Below are 20,487 nucleotides of genomic sequence, written 5' to 3' on the forward strand. Positions count from 1 at the left end.
CCACCTCTGCTCTGCCTCCAAGCAGCATGTGGCCAATCGAGGGCAGCTCCCTGCACTTTTACACCTCCCCATTCTCCAAGGCCAGTAATTATTCTCCTTGCATTGCAGATGAAGGGGCTGGATCATGCCATGAGAGCTTCCCTCGGGCTTCCAGCTCAGGAAGAGCAATCCCAGTGCAGATCCTCAGCGGGGCAGTACCCAGCGTTCACCTTTTGCTGCCGTTTCAGCTGGAAACCACAGAGCTTCTGGGTGACGTTTCCCTCTCCCACTGAATCAGCCTTTTCTTTACCCTTTGGAATGCAAGGTAACAGGACACCCTGTGAGGTTTTATCTCTCTCCCAATCTCTTGTGCTGCTGCGGGGAGTTGTCGGACCGGATTGAGCCTTTTAGCTGCAGACATCGGGTGGTTTCGGGGTTGTCCGGCAGGAATCTGGGTGGGAGGGCACAGTCGCTGAAACCTCGATGTAGGAGTCACACCGAGAAGCGAATCCTTGGGACACACAGCAGGGAGGAAAAGCCCTTGGCACCACTGAGTCTGAATCCGGCCCTTCGCTGCCGTAGGGATGGTGGGTGCTCCTTGGCTGAGCTAGGATTACTGGGAACTGCCTCCACCAGGAGACTTTTCCCTGCATCCCTTATGAAAGCAGCTATATTTTCCCTTCTTCCACGTGGATGGCATTCCCAAGGCTGGGAGCTGATGTGGAAGTACCCTGCTTGCTTGGACAGCGGTCACTGCTCCTGCAGCTGATCCCTGTCTCCTCTAGGACTCTCCTGGGGGTCGAGGAAGTTTAGCTCTTGTGACCTGCATACAAAGACCGACTTGGTTCTCAGGTTTCAGCTCTCTCCTTCCTCCTAAAGGCGTGTTGAACCTCCACTTGCTGCCCTTGTAATGCCATTGTGGCCACTCTGATACGAGGAGAAAACGTTAGGAGGAGGTGACAACTTCCATTGAATCAACTGATACCAGTCGGGAGAAAGAGAGGCTTCATTGCTGACTGCTGCCACTGCACGTGGGTAAGTGCTTGCTCTTTATGCTTCAGCTGCATCTTTCTTCACCTCAGCATCCTTCAGTCAGGCCACAGAGACACATGGAAGTGTCTTACCACAAAAGGATGTGGCATGCTGCTTATTGGGAGCTCTTGCTTTGATGGTTTGGGATGTATGGTGCCCTGAAGTAAATCACTGTGCTTTGGCAGCAGAGAAGCATGAATCCTGTCATTTAGGGCTCTAAACCAGCTGCCTCCCAGCTATATAGTAGTTTATATTTAGCATGTGTATTGCTTTCTTTATTCCCCCACGGGGATTGCATCCCCTTGTTCAAAGAGCCAGTTGGGCTAATGAATTAGTGTGTAAAATCATTCCAGTGGCTGGAATGGCAGGAAAACCTGGGCATCCACAGCTCTGCGTGAGGCCAGGAGCTGTGGATCTTTGCAAGAGCCTCCTTAGGCCTCAGAGGGTGAGTCTGCACCTTGCCTTCATTAGCCACATCCCAGAGCAAACGTGTTTGCCTGGCAGAGATGAGTTTGTTACGCTGAACAGGAGAAATGTGCAGAAACAAAGCACTCGGAGAGGCTGCTTTGTTCCTCAGATACGCTGCTTCACAGGGGTGATGGAGTCAGCTTGGAGCACTTACAGTCACCCAGGCAGGGAGTGGCTGTAAAAGCAGAGCTGGACAGGGTTGGGCATCAGCAGGAGGGCCGAGAGCAGCTCCTGACATCAGCCAGCAGGGTTAGTTTCAGCAGGCTGACTAACAAACACCTTTGGAAGGGGAATACCTGCAATCCGGAGGTACTTGTGCTGTGTGAGCAGGGGGGGTTCTGGTAGCTGCAGAGGGAGCAGGGGAGGTGGTGGTAAAAGAGCGAACATAGACCTTAGGTTGTGGTTTTCCACCTAGAGAGAAAACAGCAGGAGCAGAGGCCTGATGCTGCCTCTTGTTTCCCCAAACACCCACAAACCTGGGCTCTGCAGGAGCAAAGGGAAACAGAGGTAACCCAGCATCTCCCTGTGGGGTGGGAAAGGTGGGCAACTCCTGTTGCACCAGAACAGGGCTCCGGGGAATGGAAGTGTTCAGGTCCAAGGCTGGATCAATGGGTGCAAAGAGGGATCAGCAGTGGGATGGGCAGGATTCAGATTGACAGGCATATTGGCATGCAGACACAGACTGTCACATGTAAGCCAGACATGGGAAGAGCCTTTCCAACACAGATAACAGCGGTCCAGGTGTTTTAATCTTGATTCAGTCCTGAGTAAGAAACCTGAATACTGGAGCAGGAGGAGGAAGTCTTTCCAAGAAGGGGAAAATGATGGAGGGAGGCTGTCAGGAAGGCAGATTTCCTTGTTAACGGCTGTCTTTGAAACCTGCATTAGACCATTCCCATTCTCCTTCCCATTCCATTCTCTTTTTTCTTCTCTGGATGGCACCGTTTAATATTAGACCCAGGGGTTATTGCTGATATTTTTACTACATGCCCTGTTGGCAAGGGCCTGTAGGGACAGCTTTAACCTGCCAGAGGGGAGACTGAGATGAGCTCTTAGGCAGAAGCTCTGCCCTGTGAGAGTGCTGTAGCCAAACGGAGAGCAGGTTTTACGCTGGGATAAAGGGAGTTATGTGCTCTCTTTGCAGTAGGGTTTTCATCGCATCGTGGTTGTTTTCACCCGAGAAGGGATCAGACCTCGGGTACCCTTAACCTGTAGCATCAGCGGTGGCACCACGCAGCTTTCTGTGTGCAAAGCACATGGCCAAAGGGTTCCTGCGCTTGCTTTAGGGCACGGCTTCCCCATGCTCCCCTCCTGCGGAGCGGGAGAGGCGGGCGCTGCACCGGCACACAGGAGGGGACACGGGATGCTTCCGGCTTCCCGCACCTGCCCGGGGCACAGAGAGGAGGAGCCGGGCACAGCGCCGAGGCCATGGCGGCCTGAGCCCGCACAGCACCGCCTCGCCATGGAGCGGGGCCCCGTGGCCTCCGGCATGAGGTACAGCACCCAGGCGCAGGTGAGCACGGGGGGGCGCGATCCTATGGGCGGCTCAGCATCCCTCGGGATGCAGGCGGCATTCCCAGCTGCCCCTCCGCCATCCGGTGGGGTCCGGAGAACCCGTCTGGGCTCTGTTCCTGCTTCGGGAGCACAGGGGAAGGGGAAATCAGTGCCTCGATGTGCGCTGCCCCCGGGTCCGATCTCGGCTGATCGGGGGCACTGGGATGTGAGTAAAGACAAACTGCATGGAGGGGCTGTTGGTTGGTGAGTGACAGAGCCAACTAAACTTGTTCGAGTGTCAGGGCTTTGGGGTTTCACCATTAACTGATGTGTTATCAGCGTGCTTTGAGACTTGAGTGAGCTTAAGCTGTGGTCCTGCTGGTTGAGGGCCCCGCAGGGGTTTTGGGTTGCACCCCGAAGCCTGTTCTGTGTCACAGAGCTGCTTTCAAGCTGGGTTTTGAGGTTAAAGCGGCACATCAGGGCTCTGCAGCTCACCTGGTGTCGGTGTGTGAGCCTTAGTGCTTACTGTCAATGGCAAAGGAGGTGCCCATCAGCAAGAGAAAGCTTCCCTTGCCTCCAGCCCTGCCGTCTGCGTGTGCCAGGGTCACCGTGGCTGCAAGGGAGCAGGAAGGGGATGCTCTCACTGATGCCGTTCAGCTCCAGCATCTTGTTCCCTGTCCAGGGCAGGGTGACACCGCTGTGGCAGTGTGTTCTTCCTCTCCAGGCTGGTTCTCTTGGCATAAACTGGGTGGTTTATGGCAGGGCTGAGTGCTCGGGCAGGTCCCTTCGTGCACATCCATTTTGCCCCTGCAGCAGTTCAAGAGGAACTGCTCTGATCCAGGACTTCCCTGCCCTTCCTGGTAGTAAAAAGCCTGAGGAATTTGTTCCTCCTGGACCAACTGTTGCTGGACTTGGCTCCCTATAAAGATGGAGTGAACGTGAGTTGTTTTACAATGACTATGCCCCTCCTCGGTCACAGGGAGGAGAAGCCTCTCCTCTTCCTAGGAAAGGTGCAGAGCTTCTCTCTCAGGTGAGCTACTGCTCAGGCCAGTTTGGCTGCTGTTGGTGCCAAGGGATAAGGAAGGCAGGATGAGGAAAAGGCTGAGGCTGATCCAGAGTGCACCAGACCTTTGCTCAGCAAACAAAGGATCACTTGGTAAAGCCACCGAAGGGAGCAGCGAGAGTGTTCCCCAGGGCATGGCTGTGGGGAAGGTGTCAGAGCAAAGGTTCTTGCCTTGCCCAGGGCACAAGGTGCCATTTCCATCCATCTTAAAGGCCCTTTCCAACCTAGTTCAGTCTGTATTTCCATGCTGGGACTAATTCATAGGGATGGGTTTGCCAGAGAAAGGCAAGGGATGTTTTTGTTATTCAAGCAGGACTTTCTGTACCAGGAAAGATGCAGGATGCTGTTTGTTTCCCTTGTGCTCTTGGCACATCGTGTGTGTTATAGGGAGGAATTTCATGGCTTACAGCTACACGAATGAGGCCTTTAGGGCAGTGTTATTGCCCTCTCCCCCCCCCTCAGATTGCTGAGGCTCGAGTGTAGAAGTCTTTCCATTCAACAGAGGCAGAACTGGAAGCGTGGGCACCCTGCGTTGAGCCCAGCCCGTGTGCCCTATGCAAACATGAACTTCAGTTTCTTCTGCCATAAACCTGAAGGAATCTGGTTTCTCGTGTGACTCAGGACGGTCACAAGGCAAGCAAATGCTCCAGAGGAGTGAGCTGGGAGCTGGTGTGTGAAACAGGGGGGGTGTGACTTGGATCTTTCACTCTTGCACTTGCCCTCTGTGCCTGGAAGGTAACAGCCTGGAGGACTTCATGTCCTTTATTTCCTGCTCCCTAGTCCCTCCTTAGCTCTGATGCCATCATTTGCTGGTGACATTGCCCTTAAGATGGAATTGAAGACACTGGCCAAGGTTCTTTGAGTGTTTTTACTGCTTGTGTTGGGGCAACACAGAATGAACACACCTTAAGGAAACTGAGCTCTTACACATGCTGTTCCCATAGATTTCTTATCAATGATAAGAAGAGAGAAGATTATTATCAGGTCTCTTCCTGCAGTACAATTGATCAAGAGCTGTGTACCTGTACTTGGGTGAAGCGAGCTGATGCCCTGCACGCCATGTGTCCATCTCCTGTTCCTTACAGGAAACAGGCTACTTCCCCTTATCCCAGCACCCCAAAGCTGCTGTTGGCTTTCAGTATGATCAGGTGTTGAAAATACAGCTTTTCAGGCTCTCTCTGCACTGCCCAAGCTCACCCTGTTGGTGTCAGAGGCGTGCTGGGCTGGGTGATAAGCTGATGGGTTTCGTTCCTCACATTCCTCCTGTGCTGTTTGCTTTAGTTTGTATTGAAAGCCACCCGAGGTGTGGCTGGAGGAGGAGAGGTGGGAATTGCCTCTTGGACACGCAGGCTGGGATCTGCAGGGTGTAATTACCCAGCAAGAGTCTATAACCACTTAGTCCAATGGCTCTGCTTCAGCTGAGACCTCCCCAGGCCACCCCAGCTTTGCATGTGATGGGCTCCTGTTGTTGTACATTAGTGCCAGATAGCAGGTCTTTAGCACTGAGGTTGTCTTCTCTTCCCCTTTGTGATCTGTACAGTTCTGGCCCTGAGTCCTGTGTCAGACCAGGAATGAGTCTGGAATGTGGTAAAGGTCGAGGGAAGCAGTTGGCTCTCATAGCTGCCTGGTGCTGGACAAACAGCAGTGATAAGGGATGGGTAACGCTGATGGCCAGGAGCCCAGTCCTTCTGTGGGTCAGGGTCCAGTGACCCAGATGCTGTTTGGGAGGAGATAGGAGCAGTGAGGGCTTTTGGTCCCTGAGACCCATCCCGCTGGCTTGGTGGAACCCCCAGACAAGGCAGAAATCAGCCTTTTTGGGGAGATGCTGATCCCAGATGCTTTGCCTGCATCCCAGAAACCTCTCTCCCGCAGAGCCACGCTCTGTGGCACATCCTAGCCTCCCTGTGGACCCCCGTTTGCAGGAGGATCTGGGGAGCCCCTCCAACCCAGAGCTGGCTGTGGCAGGTCCCACCGTGTGCTGCTGAACTTCCTGCTGTCAGAATTAGTCACTGCAGCTGGTTTGTCCAGTCTGCTGCCTAAAAGTACATGGTGTGATGGGTCCTGGAGGAGGAGGAGTGGGGAGGTTTGCTTGAGGACAGGGCTTCTCTCTGAGCTTTCTGCACGCAGAGACCTCCAGATCAATCCCTGCACGCTCCTTTTCCACATCTCCCTATGGGGTTGGTGCTCCAGGGGAAACTGAGGCACGGAGGAAGCAGGGTAATGTCTTTCTGGCCCTTTCACTTGATTGGCATGTGGCTGCCCTGCTGCAGCAGCCACGCCAACCAGGCTGACGCCGTGACCAGGGCGTCCGACGGCCCCATGGTGACGATGAAGGCTGAGTGAGGAGCAGCAGGAGGAAGTCGCTGGAGCTGTGACTCAGGCAGGGGGAGCATCAGGGAAGGTTTTGTGTGTCTGGTGTTGGAGGAGTTTCTTTGAGGAGGGTGAGACAGAGCCTGAGTCACGTTTCTCAGGGAACCACAGACTGGTTTGGGTTGGAAGGGACCTTAAAGCTCATCTGGTGGCACCTTCCACTGGAGCAGCTTGCTCCAAGCCCCTGTGTCCAACCTGGCCTTGAACGCTGCCAGGGATGGGGCAGCCACAGCTGCTCTGGGCACCCTCAGTGGGAAGAGCTGCCTTAGATCCACCCTGAACTTGCCCTGTTTCAGTTTAACCCCATTACTCTGTGGATGAGGTGGGAGCAGGATGTGCCTTCACATCCTCTCTGGTTGTGATGGGCTGTTAAGCACCTGCAAAGGAAGCATGGACCGTGCTGTCTGGGCACAGACAAATCTGATACCAAGGTCCAGTGGGAGCTTTTTGTTGCTGAGCGTGGGCTGGGGAGATTCAGCCTCTTACTCAGATGCTGGGACATGGGGCTTCATGCGAAACCATCCCAGCAGGACCTGACTCAGCATTCCTGTAGTGCCTGGGGGATGCTTCAGATCCTTTGCTTCGGAGTGAGAGGAGAGTCTGCAGGAATCCCTGGTGCTTACCCAGCCTGGAGCGCTTCACCGAGGGTCAGGGCTGGATGGTGGGGATAAGGAGAGAGGATGGGAAAGGAGGAGATCCGGAGTGTGAAACAGGGAGGCAGGGAGGGAAACCTCTTTGAATCCAGTTCCTCTCTGTCCATCGCTGTTGTTATTACAGGAGTGACGGCAAAAATCACCTCACCCCATGCTCGTGGTGTCACTGCCGCCTCAGCTGTGGGGCAGGCACTCACTGACAAAGCTGTGCTGTCATCTCCCAGAGGTTTAAGCATCCTTTGTTCCCAAGAAGAGCAGAGAAACTGTCTAAAGAAGGGTCAGATGGTGAGCATTCCTGCCCAGGTTCCATGCAGGAGCAGTGTTTGTGTGGTGGAGGGGTTTTCCTTCTGATTTAATCACACTGTTTAGTTCCTCCCGTCGAGTTTTCTCTCTGCAAAGGCACAGCCTTTAGCTCAAAGAGGATGTTCCAATGCATCGGCCACAGCCAGCATCTCCTGCTTGCAGCTGAGCCCTGCCTTTTGCCCGGTGAAGCTGAACGTTGGGAATTCTGCAGGTGTTGGAAGGGAAGGAAATCCTTTCTGCTAACAGCAGGCACATATTGGAAAGGCTGCAAGCAGCAGAGGGTTGATGCTTGTGAGATGTGTGGCTGGTTTCTTCTCTTTGTGTGGTTTGGGGTGATCCCTGCATGATTTGGGAGGCAGATGCTGCTTCAAACCTGCACGCAGTTTGATTGAAAAGTCCTTGATTTAGGATATCCTTGTGTATTTAAGCTTTATTTTGTGAGTGTTCTGATTGGAAGCTTCCTTGGGTTATGTCCTTGAGTTTTGCCTGTATGATCACGGGTGCCAAGCAGGAATCGGAGCATCCCCAAGGGATTTGTCCTCCTTTCTGGGAGGGGAAAACAGGAAGGGTGAAGCATCCTCATGGTTTGGGCAGTTTGCAGCAGGCAGAGAGCCCCTTCGGAGGCACCAGAAAGCAGAAGATGCAGGGAGACCTTCCTCTTCCTCACGTGTCTGCTGCGGGTGGCATCCCTCCTTCCTGCTTTCATTAGCCATAATGGCTTGTCTTGAGAGTCTGGCTGGTCGGGAATGCCTTGAGTGTTCATCTCAGTGCTTTGGCTTCCTTTAGTGGGTGTTTGTGCCGAAGAGGGAGTAATCCCAAGCTGAAAGAAGGGCGGGCTGTGTCTGTGCAGGAGGCAGGCGAGCAGGGGGTTGTAAAAGGAGGAAGTAGCTGGGTTTGTGTGCAGGGAGGCTCTGCGTGCTGTGATGCTGTGACACACCTACCCCACAGCCTGCGCTCCGCAGGGATGCATTTTTGCCTGCAGTTTCATCTGAGATCCTGGAGCTTGTGGGCTTGTGACTTACCCGTGGTCACGGGGCAGCGCCCGCGTTTGCTTGTGCCGCTGACCTTGCGTGAAGCCCACAAAGGAATCGGGTGTGTGTGGGCCAGCAAAGCAAAAGCCCTCGGGGTTTGTGCTGCCGTGGGGTGGCTGCAGAGCTGCTGATGCTGAAGGCACATGGGGAGCTGTCGGTGTTGTGGGGAGCCACCCCAGACGGGTGGAATCCTGCAATCAGCCAGGTCGGAAAGGACCTTTAGGAGCATCAAGCCCGGCCGTTGGGTGCGCGTCTCCAAACCAGGCTTTGGGATCAACCTTCCCCCCATCCCTTCTCTCCTCTCCCAGGACATGAATGGCCTGGAGGAAGGGGTGGAGTTCCTCCCTGCCATGAACTCCAAGAAGATGGAGAAGCGCGGCCCAAAGCGGAGGGTGGTCGCCGCCGCCATCATCGGCGCCTTGATCCCTGTGTCCCTTGTCACCGGCCTCCTGGTTTGGCACTTCCAATGTAAGTGTGTGTGTGTGGGTGCCCTCTCTAGCTCTGGGAAGTGGGGACACAGCATTCACACCCCCCTGTCCCGACTGCTGTCACTGGGGAGCTGCTGTGCCGCAGCCCCAGCTCTGATTCCCCTTCCTGACTGCGAGCTGTTGTCTTTCCAGACAGGAGTGCCCCCGTCAGGAAGGTTTTCAATGGCCACTTGAGGGTTCTGAACTGGGAATTCCTTGATGCTTATGAGAACTCCAGCTCTCCGGAGTTCATCATGCTGGCCAAGAAGGTGAAGAGCACGGTAAGAGGCAGGACTTGTCCCCCTTGCTCCATGCCCATGGGGATTTTGCATGGACTGGCTGGAGCTTCACGTGGGAGCTGAGGTGGGAGGGTGTCTGTATTGCCTTTCCCTTCAGCTTGGGGAGTTCCTTGTGCTTCCCCCTTGTTCTTCCTGTCTTTGGCCGTGCAGCCAGGGATGTGCCCTGATTTTCCATAGCGGGCTTGAAGCTCTGTCCATCCTTCCCTCGCTTTAGACATGCTTCCTTGAAACCTTCCAGGTGGAGGATATCTACAGGGACCATGGAGATATTGGCCCTTACCACAAAGAGACTGTGATAACAGCCTTCAGGTGAGTGTCTTGTGCTGTCTGGTTGTGGAGGGAGGGCAGTGCTGGGATGGAGGCACCACAGTGTTCACCCTGAGTGAACCAGGAAAGGGTGGGCACTGCAGAGCTGCCTCAGATGCCTATTGCTTTCTGCCTCTGTGTGCTGAGGATGAACCGCAGTGGGTGGTGCCTGGCAGCTTTGATGGGGACTTCCCTGGGTTTGCTTTAACTTCCCTCCCATTGAGACTCTCCCTTCCCTGGGGCCGGCCTCCAAAACTGCCTCTACAAGAAGGAGGCCCCTTCTCCTCCTGATAGCTGAGCCCTCCTCATCTCTCACCCCATCCTTGCAGCGAAGGCAGCATCATTGCCTACTACTGGTCCGAGTTCCTCGTCCCCAAGTACCGGGAGGAGAGCCTGGACCGGGCCATGGCCGACAAGCAGAGCCTGGTGCAGAAGCTGAACGCGCGCCTGCGGAACCCCATGCTGCAGGTGGAGTCGGTCGTGGCTTTCCGTGAGTGCTGGCTCTGCTGTCCCTGGGGCTGGGGTGGGGTGGGGGTGAGCTATGGGTCACAGCCCTCCCTTGGATGCCTTTGGGGACCACTCCAAGGGGGTGTGTAAGGACCTGGCTTTGATGGGCACGGACCCGCTCCCCTTCGCTCCTCTGGGATTCCCTGCATTCCCCTGGGCAGCTTGCAGGGACAGACCCACAAGCAAAGCCAAGCCTGGAGAAAAGAAGGCTCAGGGGGGACCTGATCGCTCCCTACAACTGCCTGACAGGAGGATGGAGCCAGGTCTGCTCCCAAGGAACAAGGGATGGGACAAGAGGAACCGGCCTCAAGCTGCACCAGGGCAGGTTTAGATGGAGCTGAGGAGCAATTCCTTCCCCAAAGGGTGCTCAGGCATTGGAAGTGCTAGAGTCACCGTCCCTGCAAGTGTTCCCAACCCATGTAGACGAGGCCCTCAGTGCCATGGGTTAGTGGTGGCCTTGGCAGTGCTGATGAATGATTGGAATCAGCGATCTTAAAGGCCTTTTCCAACCTGGTTGATTCTCTGATTCAATGTGGGTCCCAGGGACAACGTCAGCTTTGCACCCAGAGACTTCCAGAGCCCAAAGGCTGACAGCACCTCCCTTTTCTCTTGCAGCTGCAGACACCAGCATAGCTTACTCCTCTCGGGACAGTAAGTACAGCTCTTCTGTAGTCTCATAGTGGCCTCTTCGGGGTGGTGGTTTTCCTTTGTGGCCTGGGGAAGGGCCTGAAGAGAGGTGCTCTGTGTGCTGCTTGGAGCTGGTTTGGGATCAGACTGCAGCAGGGTGCCCAGAAAAGCTGTGGCTGCCCCATCCCTGGCAGTGTTCAAGGCCAGGTTGGACCCAGGGGCTTGGAGCCAGCTGCTTTAGTGGAAGGGGTCCCTGGATGTTGGAACTGGACGAGCTTTAAGGTCCCTTCCAAGGCAAACCAGGCTGGGATTCCCCAGTGACTCACTTTGCAGATGGAGGTGGATAAGCCAAGGTGCTCCCTGCCCAGGGACAGCCTGCAGGCAGAGGAGGAGCTGCGAGTGCTGCTCTTCAGGGCAAGGCAGGGCAGAGCCTCCTCATCTGCCTGGTCAACCCTTCCCTGCTCTCCCTGCAGGTATCTGCATGTTTGCCCTCCACGCCAAGGAAGGGGAGGTCACCACCTTCACCACCCCGGGCTTCCCCAACAGCCCCTACCCCAACAACGCCCTCTGCTACTGGACCCTGAGGGCAGACACCAACTCCATCATCAGCCTGACCTTCAAGACGCTGGAGCTGGAGCCGTGCACGGATGGCAGCGACTACATCAAGGTGTACAACTCCCTGAGCCCCGTGGAGCCCCACACGTTGGTCAGGTGAGGGTCCCATCAGGGTGATGCTGAGGAGTGCTGCGGGTACCTGAGCTCCCGGGGATGGGTGCTGCTCTGTGCAGCCTAATGGATTCTGTCCTGGACTTCTAGGCTCTGTGGGAATTACGCCCCTTCCTACAACCTGACCTTCCTGTCCTCCCAGAACGTCATGCTCGTCGCGTTGGTTACCAACAAGGAGGGCAGATTCCCTGGCTTCAAGGCCGAGTTCTTCCAGCTCCCAAAGATGAAAGGTGAGCAGAGCGGTGAGGGATGCGCTCAGTGTGCCAGGGATGCTCCCAGGGAGACCTGGGAGCGGGTCACATCTCGGCTCTTGGAGCTGCTGTAACTGTAACCCCTGGGGAGGCCAAGATAAGACTTAGGTGGGATTCGACGTGTGGATTGATGGCTGCAGGAAGCACCTCATTCTTCTCTCTCCTTCTGAGCACTTCTCTCTGCAGAGATAGATTGATTTAACCTTGTTAGAGACTGTTGCCTCCCTTCCTACCCCGGGTGATAGCCACAAGGCTTGGGAAAACCTATCTCTAACCTGGTTCCACCTTCCTGCCTATCTTCTAGCCTGCGGTGGGGTTCTGAGAGGAGAGAGCGGCACCTTCACCACCCCCTATTACCCAGCACACTACCCCCCAGCCATGGACTGTGTCTGGAGCATCGAGGTAAGATGGGATCCTCTCCTTGTCTTGCTGTCAAATGAGCTTGGCTATATGGGACGTGCTGCTTTGTCTGACCTGGGGGCTTAGGAGGTGGTGCTGAGGGTGGCTTTTGGGAAGGTGTTTCTTTTCCTACTGGGGAACGTCTCTGTGCTCCCTCCAAACACAGCCCTTCTCCCATGAAGCTTATCCTGGCTTCCTTTTGCAGGTTCCTTCCAGGAAGAACGTGAAGGTGCGATTCAACATGTTCTTTGTGCTGGAGCCCGGCATCCCGGTCAGCTCCTGCACCAAGGACTACGTGCAGATCAACAGCACCAGGTAGGCATCAGGCGCTCGGTTACGTGGCACCTTGTGCTCCCCTGAAACCTGTGGCTGGGATAGGGATGGGATGAGCGCTGGGGTCTGACCTGCTCTTGTAGCTCCATGCCCCGTGGGGAGAAGGGAGCCCCGTGCTCCATTGTGAGCGGCCCAAACCTTCTGTCAGTGGCAGCAAAACGCAGCTCCTGCATCCTTGAGGTGCAGCAGTTTGTGGTGGAATCCTCCCCACGCTCTCCCCTGCTGCCCTTTGGGGGGCACAGAAGCTTTGACCTACAGCAACTCACTCCCCTTTGCTGTCTCTCCCTGCAGGTACTGTGGGGAGCGATCCCAGTTCGTGGTGACCAGTACCAGTGACAGGATAGAAGTCCGGTTCCACTCAGACCAGTCCTACACAGACACCGGCTTCTCTGCTGAGTACCTGTCCTATGACTCCAGTGATCGTGAGTTGAAACCCTGGGGCTGGTGGAGGGGAATAGATCTGGAGGCTGTGCTGATGCTGCCCTTTACAAGGGGAAATGTGCTATTCCAGGGGGGAAACCCCCCCTTGTGTTCCTGCTGCGTTCTGGAAACGCTGTGTTTGAATGCTGCACTCTATAGGGAATGTGGTGTCCTGTGGGGAGGGCACAGGGGGGTGGCTGGAAGGCTCATGGGTTGGTTCATCCCTTTCCATCCCTCGCAGCCTGCCCTGGGCAGTTCACCTGCAACACGGGGCGCTGCATCGACCGGAGCATGCGCTGCGATGGATGGCTGGACTGCGTGGATGGCAGCGACGAGAGATCCTGCAGTGAGTCCGTGCTCGGGGTCTGTGCGGGGCGGCTGGGGCTTGGCACTGGGCTGCCTTATCCTGGGAGGCACTCGGTGTGGGGTCAGGTTGGGATCCTGTCCCAAAGGACAGGTTGGACACAGGGGCTTGGAGCAACCTGCTCCAGTGGAAAGTGTCCCTGCCTGTGGGACTGGATGAGCTTTAAGGTCCCTTTCAACACAAACCAGGCTGGGGTTCTCTGTGATCTGCCTCCCATTCCAGTCTTTCCCAGCTGGGAATGTGTTTTTCTATGACCAGTATGGGTTTGGCTGAGCTCTCCAGGCAGTTTTGTTCTCCAGGACAGTGTAAATCCCATGTTATAGCCTAAGCTATCGCTATCCCTTTGCAGCCTGCACGGAGCAGCAGTTCAGGTGCCAGAACGGTTGGTGCAAGCCCAAGTTCTGGGTCTGTGACAACGTGAACGACTGCGGCGACAACAGCGACGAGCTGCAGTGCAGTGAGTAACTCACCCCGTGGGCAGGAGGGCAGGAGGAGGGGGGCAACGAAGGAGGCTCACACAGCGGGGTGCCACGGGGCTGGGTGCTGGCTCTCAGGAGCTGCTCCCCTCTCCAGACTGCGCTGCCGACAGCTTCAAGTGCACCAACGGGAAGTGCATCCCCAGTACACGCCAGTGCGATGGCAAAGACGACTGCGGGGACGGGAGCGACGAGGGCAGCTGTGGGAAAGGTGAGGAGGGCCCCTGGACACAGAGCCCTGGAGTCAGGGCATCCACAGGGTCGGAAAACACCTTTAGGATCATCCAGTCCAACCATTCCCTAGCAGTGCCAAGGCCACCACTAACCCATGGCACTGAGGGTGTGTGAACACTTGCAGGGACGGTGACTGCAGCACTTCCAATGCCTGAGCACCCTTTGGGGGAGGAATTGTTCCTCAGCTCCATCTAAACCTGCCCTGGTGCAGCTTGAGGCCGTTTCCTCTTGTCCCATCCCTTGCTCCTTGGGAGCAGACCTGGCTCCATCCTCCTGTCAGGCAGCTGTAGGGAGCGATCAGGTCCCCCCTGAGCCTTCTCCAAACTGACCCCCCCAGGTCCCTCAGCCGTTGCCCATCACACTTGGGCTCCATTGCCCTTCTCTGGCCCCGCTCCAGCACCTCAATGTCTCTCTTGTGATGAGGCACCCAGAGCTGAACACAGGATTCAAGGGGATGGGCAGAAGAGGTGAAAGGGGTCCCCAGAACCGGAACTAACCCCTTCATCCTGCCCATAGCGGGCCAGGTGACGGTCACCTGCAAGGAATACACCTACAAGTGCCGCAACGGGCGCTGCATCAGCAAACAGAACCCAGAGTGCGACGGGGAGCAGGACTGCGAGGACAATTCCGATGAGGACAACTGCAGTGAGTAGCCTGGGGAAGGGGGGACACGGGTTTAGGGGCACATGAGTCTGAAGAGAAACAGGGAGCGTTCAAGGCCGCGTTGGCCGGGGCTTGGAGCAGCCTGCTCTAGTGGAAGAGCCCATCCATGTGGGTAATGGGGATACCCGGGGAGTAACGGAGCGCCCCTTGTGCTGCCCCACAGACTGCGGGCTCCGCTCCTACACGAGGAAGTCTCGGATCGTCGGCGGGCAGAACTCGGACGTGGGGGAGTGGCCGTGGCAGGTCAGCCTCCACGTCCGGGGCCAGGGCCACATCTGCGGCGCCTCGCTCGTCTCCGAGAGCTGGCTGGTGTCAGCGGCGCATTGCTTCCTGCAGCTGCAGGGCATCAGGTACGTGGGACCCTGCCGCGGTTGTGATTGCGTCCGGGAAGAGCCAATCCCTGCGGCGTTCCTTGAGGAAGCTGTTTGAGATGGAGACAGGCTGAGAACATTGAGGCTGTTCTGCTCTGAGGTCTGCATGCAGCTTCCAGTGTCTGAAATGGGCTGCAAGGGTGCTGGAGAGGGGCTCTTCATCAGGGACTGTAGTGATAGGACAAGGGGTGATGGGTTTGAGCTGAAACAGGGGAAGTTCAGTTTGGAGATAAAGCAGAAGTTCTTCCCTGTGAGGGTGCTGAGGCGCTGGCACAGGGTGCCCAGAGAAGCTGTGGCTGCCCCATCCCTGGCAGTGTTCAAGGCCAGGTTGGACACAGGGGCTTGGAGCAAGCTGCTCTAGTGGAAGGTGTCCCTGCCTGTGGCAGGGTTGGAGCTGGATGAGCTCTAAGGTCCTTTCCAACCCAAACCATTCCATGTGCCCTGTGGCTCGCAGGTACTCAGACCCCAGCCTGTGGACCGCCTACCTGGGCCTGACGGACCAAGGCGACCTCAGCAACGCCAACGTGCAGATGCGGAAGATCAAGCGCATCATCTCCCACCCCTACTTCAACGACTACACCTACGACTACGACATCGCCGTGATAGAGCTGCAGACCCCTGTCACCTTCTCCTCTTTCGTCCAGCCCATCTGCCTGCCTGACGCCACACACAGCTTCCCAGTGGGCAAGGACCTGTGGGTGACCGGGTGGGGAGCGACGACGGAAGGAGGTGAGTGATGGAGTCGATGCGTTTCCGTACATAGGTTTGGTGTGGAGTCTGAATTGTATCCTTAAATCCCTCTTAATGGTGGGTAGGGCACAGCCTCTTAGGAGACTTTCCTCTCTGTGTCTGAATCCTGGTTGGTTTGGGGTCTGTTTTCTTGTGGATCAGTTGAACTGGTCATGGCAGCAAATCCAGGCGGTTTAGCACAGGAGGTGATAAACTGATTCTTAGGCTTGCAGCAGTCATTAGTCCATTACAACGCAATGAAGGTGACTGAAGGAGTTGTTACTGAGGTGCTCGAATGTCTTTACATAGCACTTAAAGTCAGGAGGAGCTCAGATACTGATACAGGAACAAAGTGAAAGCGCAGAAGTCTCTCAGGCACCAAAATGCTTTTGGTCCCAAACTTGGAAATGTTAAGCTCTAAACCAGGAAGAGCCAAAAACCAGATCCATTACCCTCCTCTGTCAGTCTTATGTGGATAATAAGTACTGTGGAATGGTATTGATAGAGCACAATGTAGATTAAATGGTGCCTTAGCATCACCATAGACAGTGGTGTTCTTTATGCAGACGTGGTTTAGTGGGGTAAAGGTTGGACTCGATGATCTTCAAGGTCTCTTCCACCCTGGTTGATTCTGTGATGCTACGTGCCACTTTGGGGACAAGGGGGATCACCTGGACACAGTGTAAATGCAGTGGCTCACCTCGAGCCTGGAGTCAAAGGAGATTCCCTTAGGAGCACACAACGTTCCTGGTGGGAAAATGGAGCAAGCGCAGTGTTGCGATGGGGTTGGGTTGCTGGGAGACGGGATGGGAGGGAAACGCTGCTTGAAACGGGCACACGCTTTTCCTCACAGTTCTCCCTCCTCCTCCTGCTCCCGGCAGGCAGCGGTGCCTCCGTCCTGCAGAAGGCTGAGATCCGGCTCATCAACCAGACCGTGTGCAACCAGCTGCTGACCGACCAGCTCACGCCGCGCATGATGTGCGTGGGCATCCTCACCGGCGGCGTGGACGCCTGCCAGGTAGGAACCTGGCTGCTTGCTCAGCCCTCGCTGGCATGGCACTTCCATAGCAAATAGACACCTCCATGTGGATCCCCAGTGGGATGCAGGAATTAGGTCTCAAAACCACCGCAGCAGTTCGTTGCTGTTACCAGAGCCTTGGTTAGGTAGGCTGCTTGTTTAGTTCTGTAGTCTGCTCTTATTACTTTGAATAGGCACCAAGTCTACCTGGATACCCAATGAGATGCAGGACTTAGGTCTCAAAACCACCACATCATTGCTGTTGAGGCTTGGTTAGTTTAGTCTGCTCTTATTACTGTGAATAGGCAAGAAGTCTACCTGGATACCCAATGAGATGCAGGACTTGGGTCTCAAAACCACCACATCATTGCTATCGAGGCTTGGTTAATTCTGTAGTCTGCTCTTATTACTGTGAATAGGCAACAAGTCTACCTGAATACCCAATGGGATGCAGGACTTGGGTCTCAAAACCACCACATCAGTTTGTTATCAGAGCCTTGGTTAGGTAGGCTGTTTAGTTCTGTAGTCTGCTCTCATTTGAACAGGCAACAAGTCTACCTGAATACTGAATGGGATGCAGCTCTCAACCATCACATCAGTTCATTGCTGTTACCAGATGTTTGTTTAGTTCTGTAGTCTGCTCTCATTACTGTGAATAGGCAACAAGTCCATCTGGATACCCATTGGAATGCAGGACTTACGTAGTCTCAAAACCACCACACCAGTTTATTGCTCTTAGCAAAGCAGGCTGCTTTAGTTCTGTACTCTGCTCTTAGTACATTGAATAGGCAACAACTCCACATGGGTACTCAAGGGAATGCAGGACTTAGGCTCTGGTAGCAGCAATGAACTGGAGCGGTGGTTTTGAGACTTACTTAGGTGGAGGGTAGGCTGCTTGTTTAGCGCTTTAGTTTGCTCTTAGGACCCTGGTTAATGGTAGTACTTTGTTATGAATAGCCCCTGTTGCCACACTTCAGTCTGTGTTCCAGGTTTATGTACCGTATTTCATGGGAAGGGCCAGGAACAGCTCACTTGGGATTGATTACGGCTGGAGCGATGGGTTATGGCTCAGGTGTGGTGCTTCATTGTGCCGCCTCACACATGAGGACACCGTTGGTGCTTACACTGCCCCTTGTTTCCCCATGCAGGGGGACTCAGGAGGGCCCCTGGTCAGCGTGGAGCCCAGCAGCCGCATGTTCCTGGCTGGAGTGGTGAGCTGGGGCGACGGCTGCGCGCAGAGGAACAAGCCCGGAGTGTACAGCCGCCTCACGAGCCTGCGGGACTGGATCCAGCAGCAGACCGGCCTCTGAGGCCACACACACACACAGGGCCCCGTGCGGGCACCTCTTGGGCTGGGTCATGCACATCCAGCCTCGACTGTGAACTTGAACCCTCCCTCTACCTCGCACCGAGTCATCATCCCACCTCCCAGCTTAGAAACGCATGGTTGGACTAGGACAGATTGGAGGTTGTGGATGAGTGAGTGCAGCTCCGATGGACAATGGGGTAGGAGCAGTAGATCTACAAAAATCAATGACAACTAAATTAAAAAGGAAAGAAAAAGAAACCACTTTGTGTGTAGGGGAAAACATCACTGGGACAGGTTCAGAATCAGCTTCTCAGGATAAGCCCTGCGTTGCTTTCCAAACAGCCGTCCGCAGCCCTTGCTCTTGGGGTTGGAGCACGGTGTCACTCCCCCACCAGCAGCAGCGTTGGCATCGCGGTGTGTGCTGCACTGAATGTGCAGCCCTGCAGCACCACCCCAGGGCAGCAGCCTCCGAGACCCACCTGACTTTTGTAAAGCTAAATGGGACTCGTGAATGTGCTCATTTCAGCCCTTTTCGCCCTGTGGAGCCCGGTCCTTGCCATAGAGCACACTCCAGGTGAGTTCAGTTCGTGCCTTCCGTGCCTGTAAATACCTTGTTTTGTAAAACTCTGTGAATGGGATTGCTCAAATAAACTGGGATATTTTCTAATGCTCTGGCTCTGTGATGCTGCTCCAATACCACACTGCAATCCTGTACCCCTCCCCTGGGCACCTGTGAGAGCACAGCCGCATTCCAGGCAGAAATCCTTGCAGGAGGAGAGTCTTTGCCTCTGATTGTGGAACCTGTGCTTGCACAATGCTGCTGCAGTGTAAGAAACATGGACAAAGTGCTCACTCACCAGCTTTGCTATGGCATCCATCCCCCTCGGTCCACACTGCGAGCCAGGGCCTTGCAGGGTCTCTGCCTTGCACAGAGGATGGGCAGCAGGTTGCAGCAGAGAGCTAGAAGGCAGATGGATCATGACTGGTTTGATCCCAGTATCCCCATGAGTTCCCTCAGACCCAGACCCATAAAACCTCCAGACCCATACAGGATACTGGGGATGTGCCTGACTTGAGGAGCACCCTCAGCCACAGCACAGTGGATGCTGAAGTTGCACACCCCGTCCCGAGCTCAGCCCAAACAGGCTTGGACACACCTTTAGGAGCGGTGCAGTCCATCCATGTGTAACCCCTGCTCTGTGCAAGACTGCTGTTGGAATAGCTCACCTCCTGGGATGTAGGGTCCTACCTCATCTGCTGCAGGAGGTCGTACAATTAAAGATCTCACTGTATCTAAAGCTCAAGCACAGATCTCACTGTATCTAAAGCTCAAGCACAGATCTCACTGTATCTAAAGCTAAAGCACAGATCTCACTGTATCTAAAAGTCAAGCACAGATCTCACTGTATCTAAAGCTAAAGCACAGATCTCACTGTATCTAAAGCTCAAGCAGAGATCTCACTGTATCTAAAGCTCAAGCACAGCTCTCACTGTATCTAAAGCTCAAGCAGAGATCTCACTGTATCTAAAGCTCAAGCACAGATCTCACTGTATCTAAAGCTCAAGCACAGATCTCACTGTATCTAAAGCTAAAGCACAGATCTCACTGTATCTAAAGCTCAAGCACAGATCTCACTGTATCTAAAGCTCAAGCACAGATCTCACTGTATCTAAAGCTAAAGCACAGATCTCACTGTATCTAAAGCTAAAGCACAGATCTCACTGTATCTAAAGCTCAAGCAGAGATCTCACTGTATCTAAAGCTCAAGCACAGATCTCACTGTATCTAAAGCTCAAGCACAGATCTCACTGTATCTAAAGCTAAAGCACAGATCTCACTCTAAAGCTAAAGCAGAGATCTCACTGTATCTAAAGCTCAAGCAGAGATCTCACTGTATCTAAAGCTCAAGCACAGATCTCACTGTATCTAAAGCTAAAGCACAGATCTCACTGTATCTAAAGCTCAAGCACAGATCTCACTGTATCTAAAGCTCAAGCACAGATCTCACTGTATCTAAAGCTCAAGCAGAGATCTCACTGTATCTAAAGCTAAAGCACAGATCTCACTGTATCTAAAGCTCAAGCAGAGATCTCACTGTATCTAAAGCTCAAGCAGAGATCTCACTGCATCTGAACCTCAAGCACAGATCTCACTGCATCTGAAGCTCAAGCAGAGATCTCACTGTATCTAAAGCTAAAGCACAGATCTCACTGTATCTAAAGCTCAAGCAGAGATCTCACTGTATCTAAAGCTCAAGCAGAGATCTCACTGTATCTAAAGCTCAAGCAGAGATCTCACTGTATCTAAAGCTCAAGCAGAGATCTCACTGTATCTAAAGCTCAAGCAGAGATCTCACTGTATCTAAAGCTCAAGCACAGATCTCACTGTATCTAAAGCTAAAGCACAGATCTCACTGTATCTAAAGCTCAAGCAGAGATCTCACTGTATCTAAAGCTCAAGCAGAGATCTCACTGTATCTAAAGCTCAAGCACAGATCTCACTGTATCTAAAGCTCAAGCAGAGATCTCACTGTATCTAAAGCTCAAGCACAGATCTCACTGTATCTAAAGCTCAAGCACAGATCTCACTGTATC

At 54.4% G+C, this 20,487-nt stretch overlaps 2 protein-coding genes across 5 annotated transcripts in view; both read left to right on the plus strand.

The window, feature by feature from the left end:
- Window positions 1-20,487, plus strand: part of NFRKB (nuclear factor related to kappaB binding protein) — a 254,050-nt gene that overhangs the window by 21,709 nt on the left and 211,854 nt on the right. The window lies entirely within an intron of this gene.
- ST14 (ST14 transmembrane serine protease matriptase) lies at window positions 216-18,252 on the plus strand. Of its 4 annotated transcripts, none has more exons than XM_061476046.1 (20): window positions 216-304; window positions 859-1,014; window positions 8,702-8,861; window positions 9,014-9,141; window positions 9,398-9,468; window positions 9,795-9,955; window positions 10,588-10,623; window positions 11,073-11,310; window positions 11,416-11,555; window positions 11,881-11,978; window positions 12,181-12,290; window positions 12,600-12,730; window positions 12,970-13,074; window positions 13,442-13,549; window positions 13,666-13,779; window positions 14,319-14,447; window positions 14,629-14,815; window positions 15,291-15,565; window positions 16,447-16,583; window positions 17,732-18,252. In XM_061476046.1, the coding sequence occupies exons 3-20, from the start codon at window positions 8,705-8,707 to the stop codon at window positions 17,891-17,893; spliced, it is 2,487 nt and encodes an 828-aa protein (XP_061332030.1). In that variant the 5' UTR covers window positions 216-304; window positions 859-1,014; window positions 8,702-8,704; the 3' UTR covers window positions 17,894-18,252. The 4 variants fall into 4 exon arrangements, with proteins under 4 accessions (XP_061332030.1, XP_061332029.1, XP_061332028.1 ...); XM_061476045.1 differs by lacking the exon at window positions 216-304 and adding an exon at window positions 313-403; XM_061476044.1 differs by lacking the exon at window positions 216-304 and adding an exon at window positions 428-566.

Source organism: Pezoporus flaviventris, unplaced genomic scaffold (genome assembly GCF_033815535.1).
Source record: "Pezoporus flaviventris isolate CSIRO_AGI_PZ_B2104156 unplaced genomic scaffold, CSIRO_AGI_Pfla_v1 ptg000093l, whole genome shotgun sequence".
NCBI lineage: Eukaryota > Metazoa > Chordata > Aves > Psittaciformes > Psittacidae > Pezoporus > Pezoporus flaviventris.

What these genes read in the sequence shown, in the direction of transcription:
- ST14 (XM_061476043.1), top strand. Translation starts at nt 2,843, where the DNA reads ATGCTTCCGGCTTCCCGCACCTGCCCGGGGCACAGAGAGGAGGAGCCG. An exon ending in ACTGTGTCTGGAGCATCGAG is followed by an intron (nt 11,979 to 12,180) that starts GTAAGATGGGAT and finishes TTCCTTTTGCAG; the next exon opens with GTTCCTTCCAGGAAGAACGT. An exon ending in CAGCGACGAGAGATCCTGCA is followed by an intron (nt 13,075 to 13,441) that starts GTGAGTCCGTGC and finishes ATCCCTTTGCAG; the next exon opens with CCTGCACGGAGCAGCAGTTC.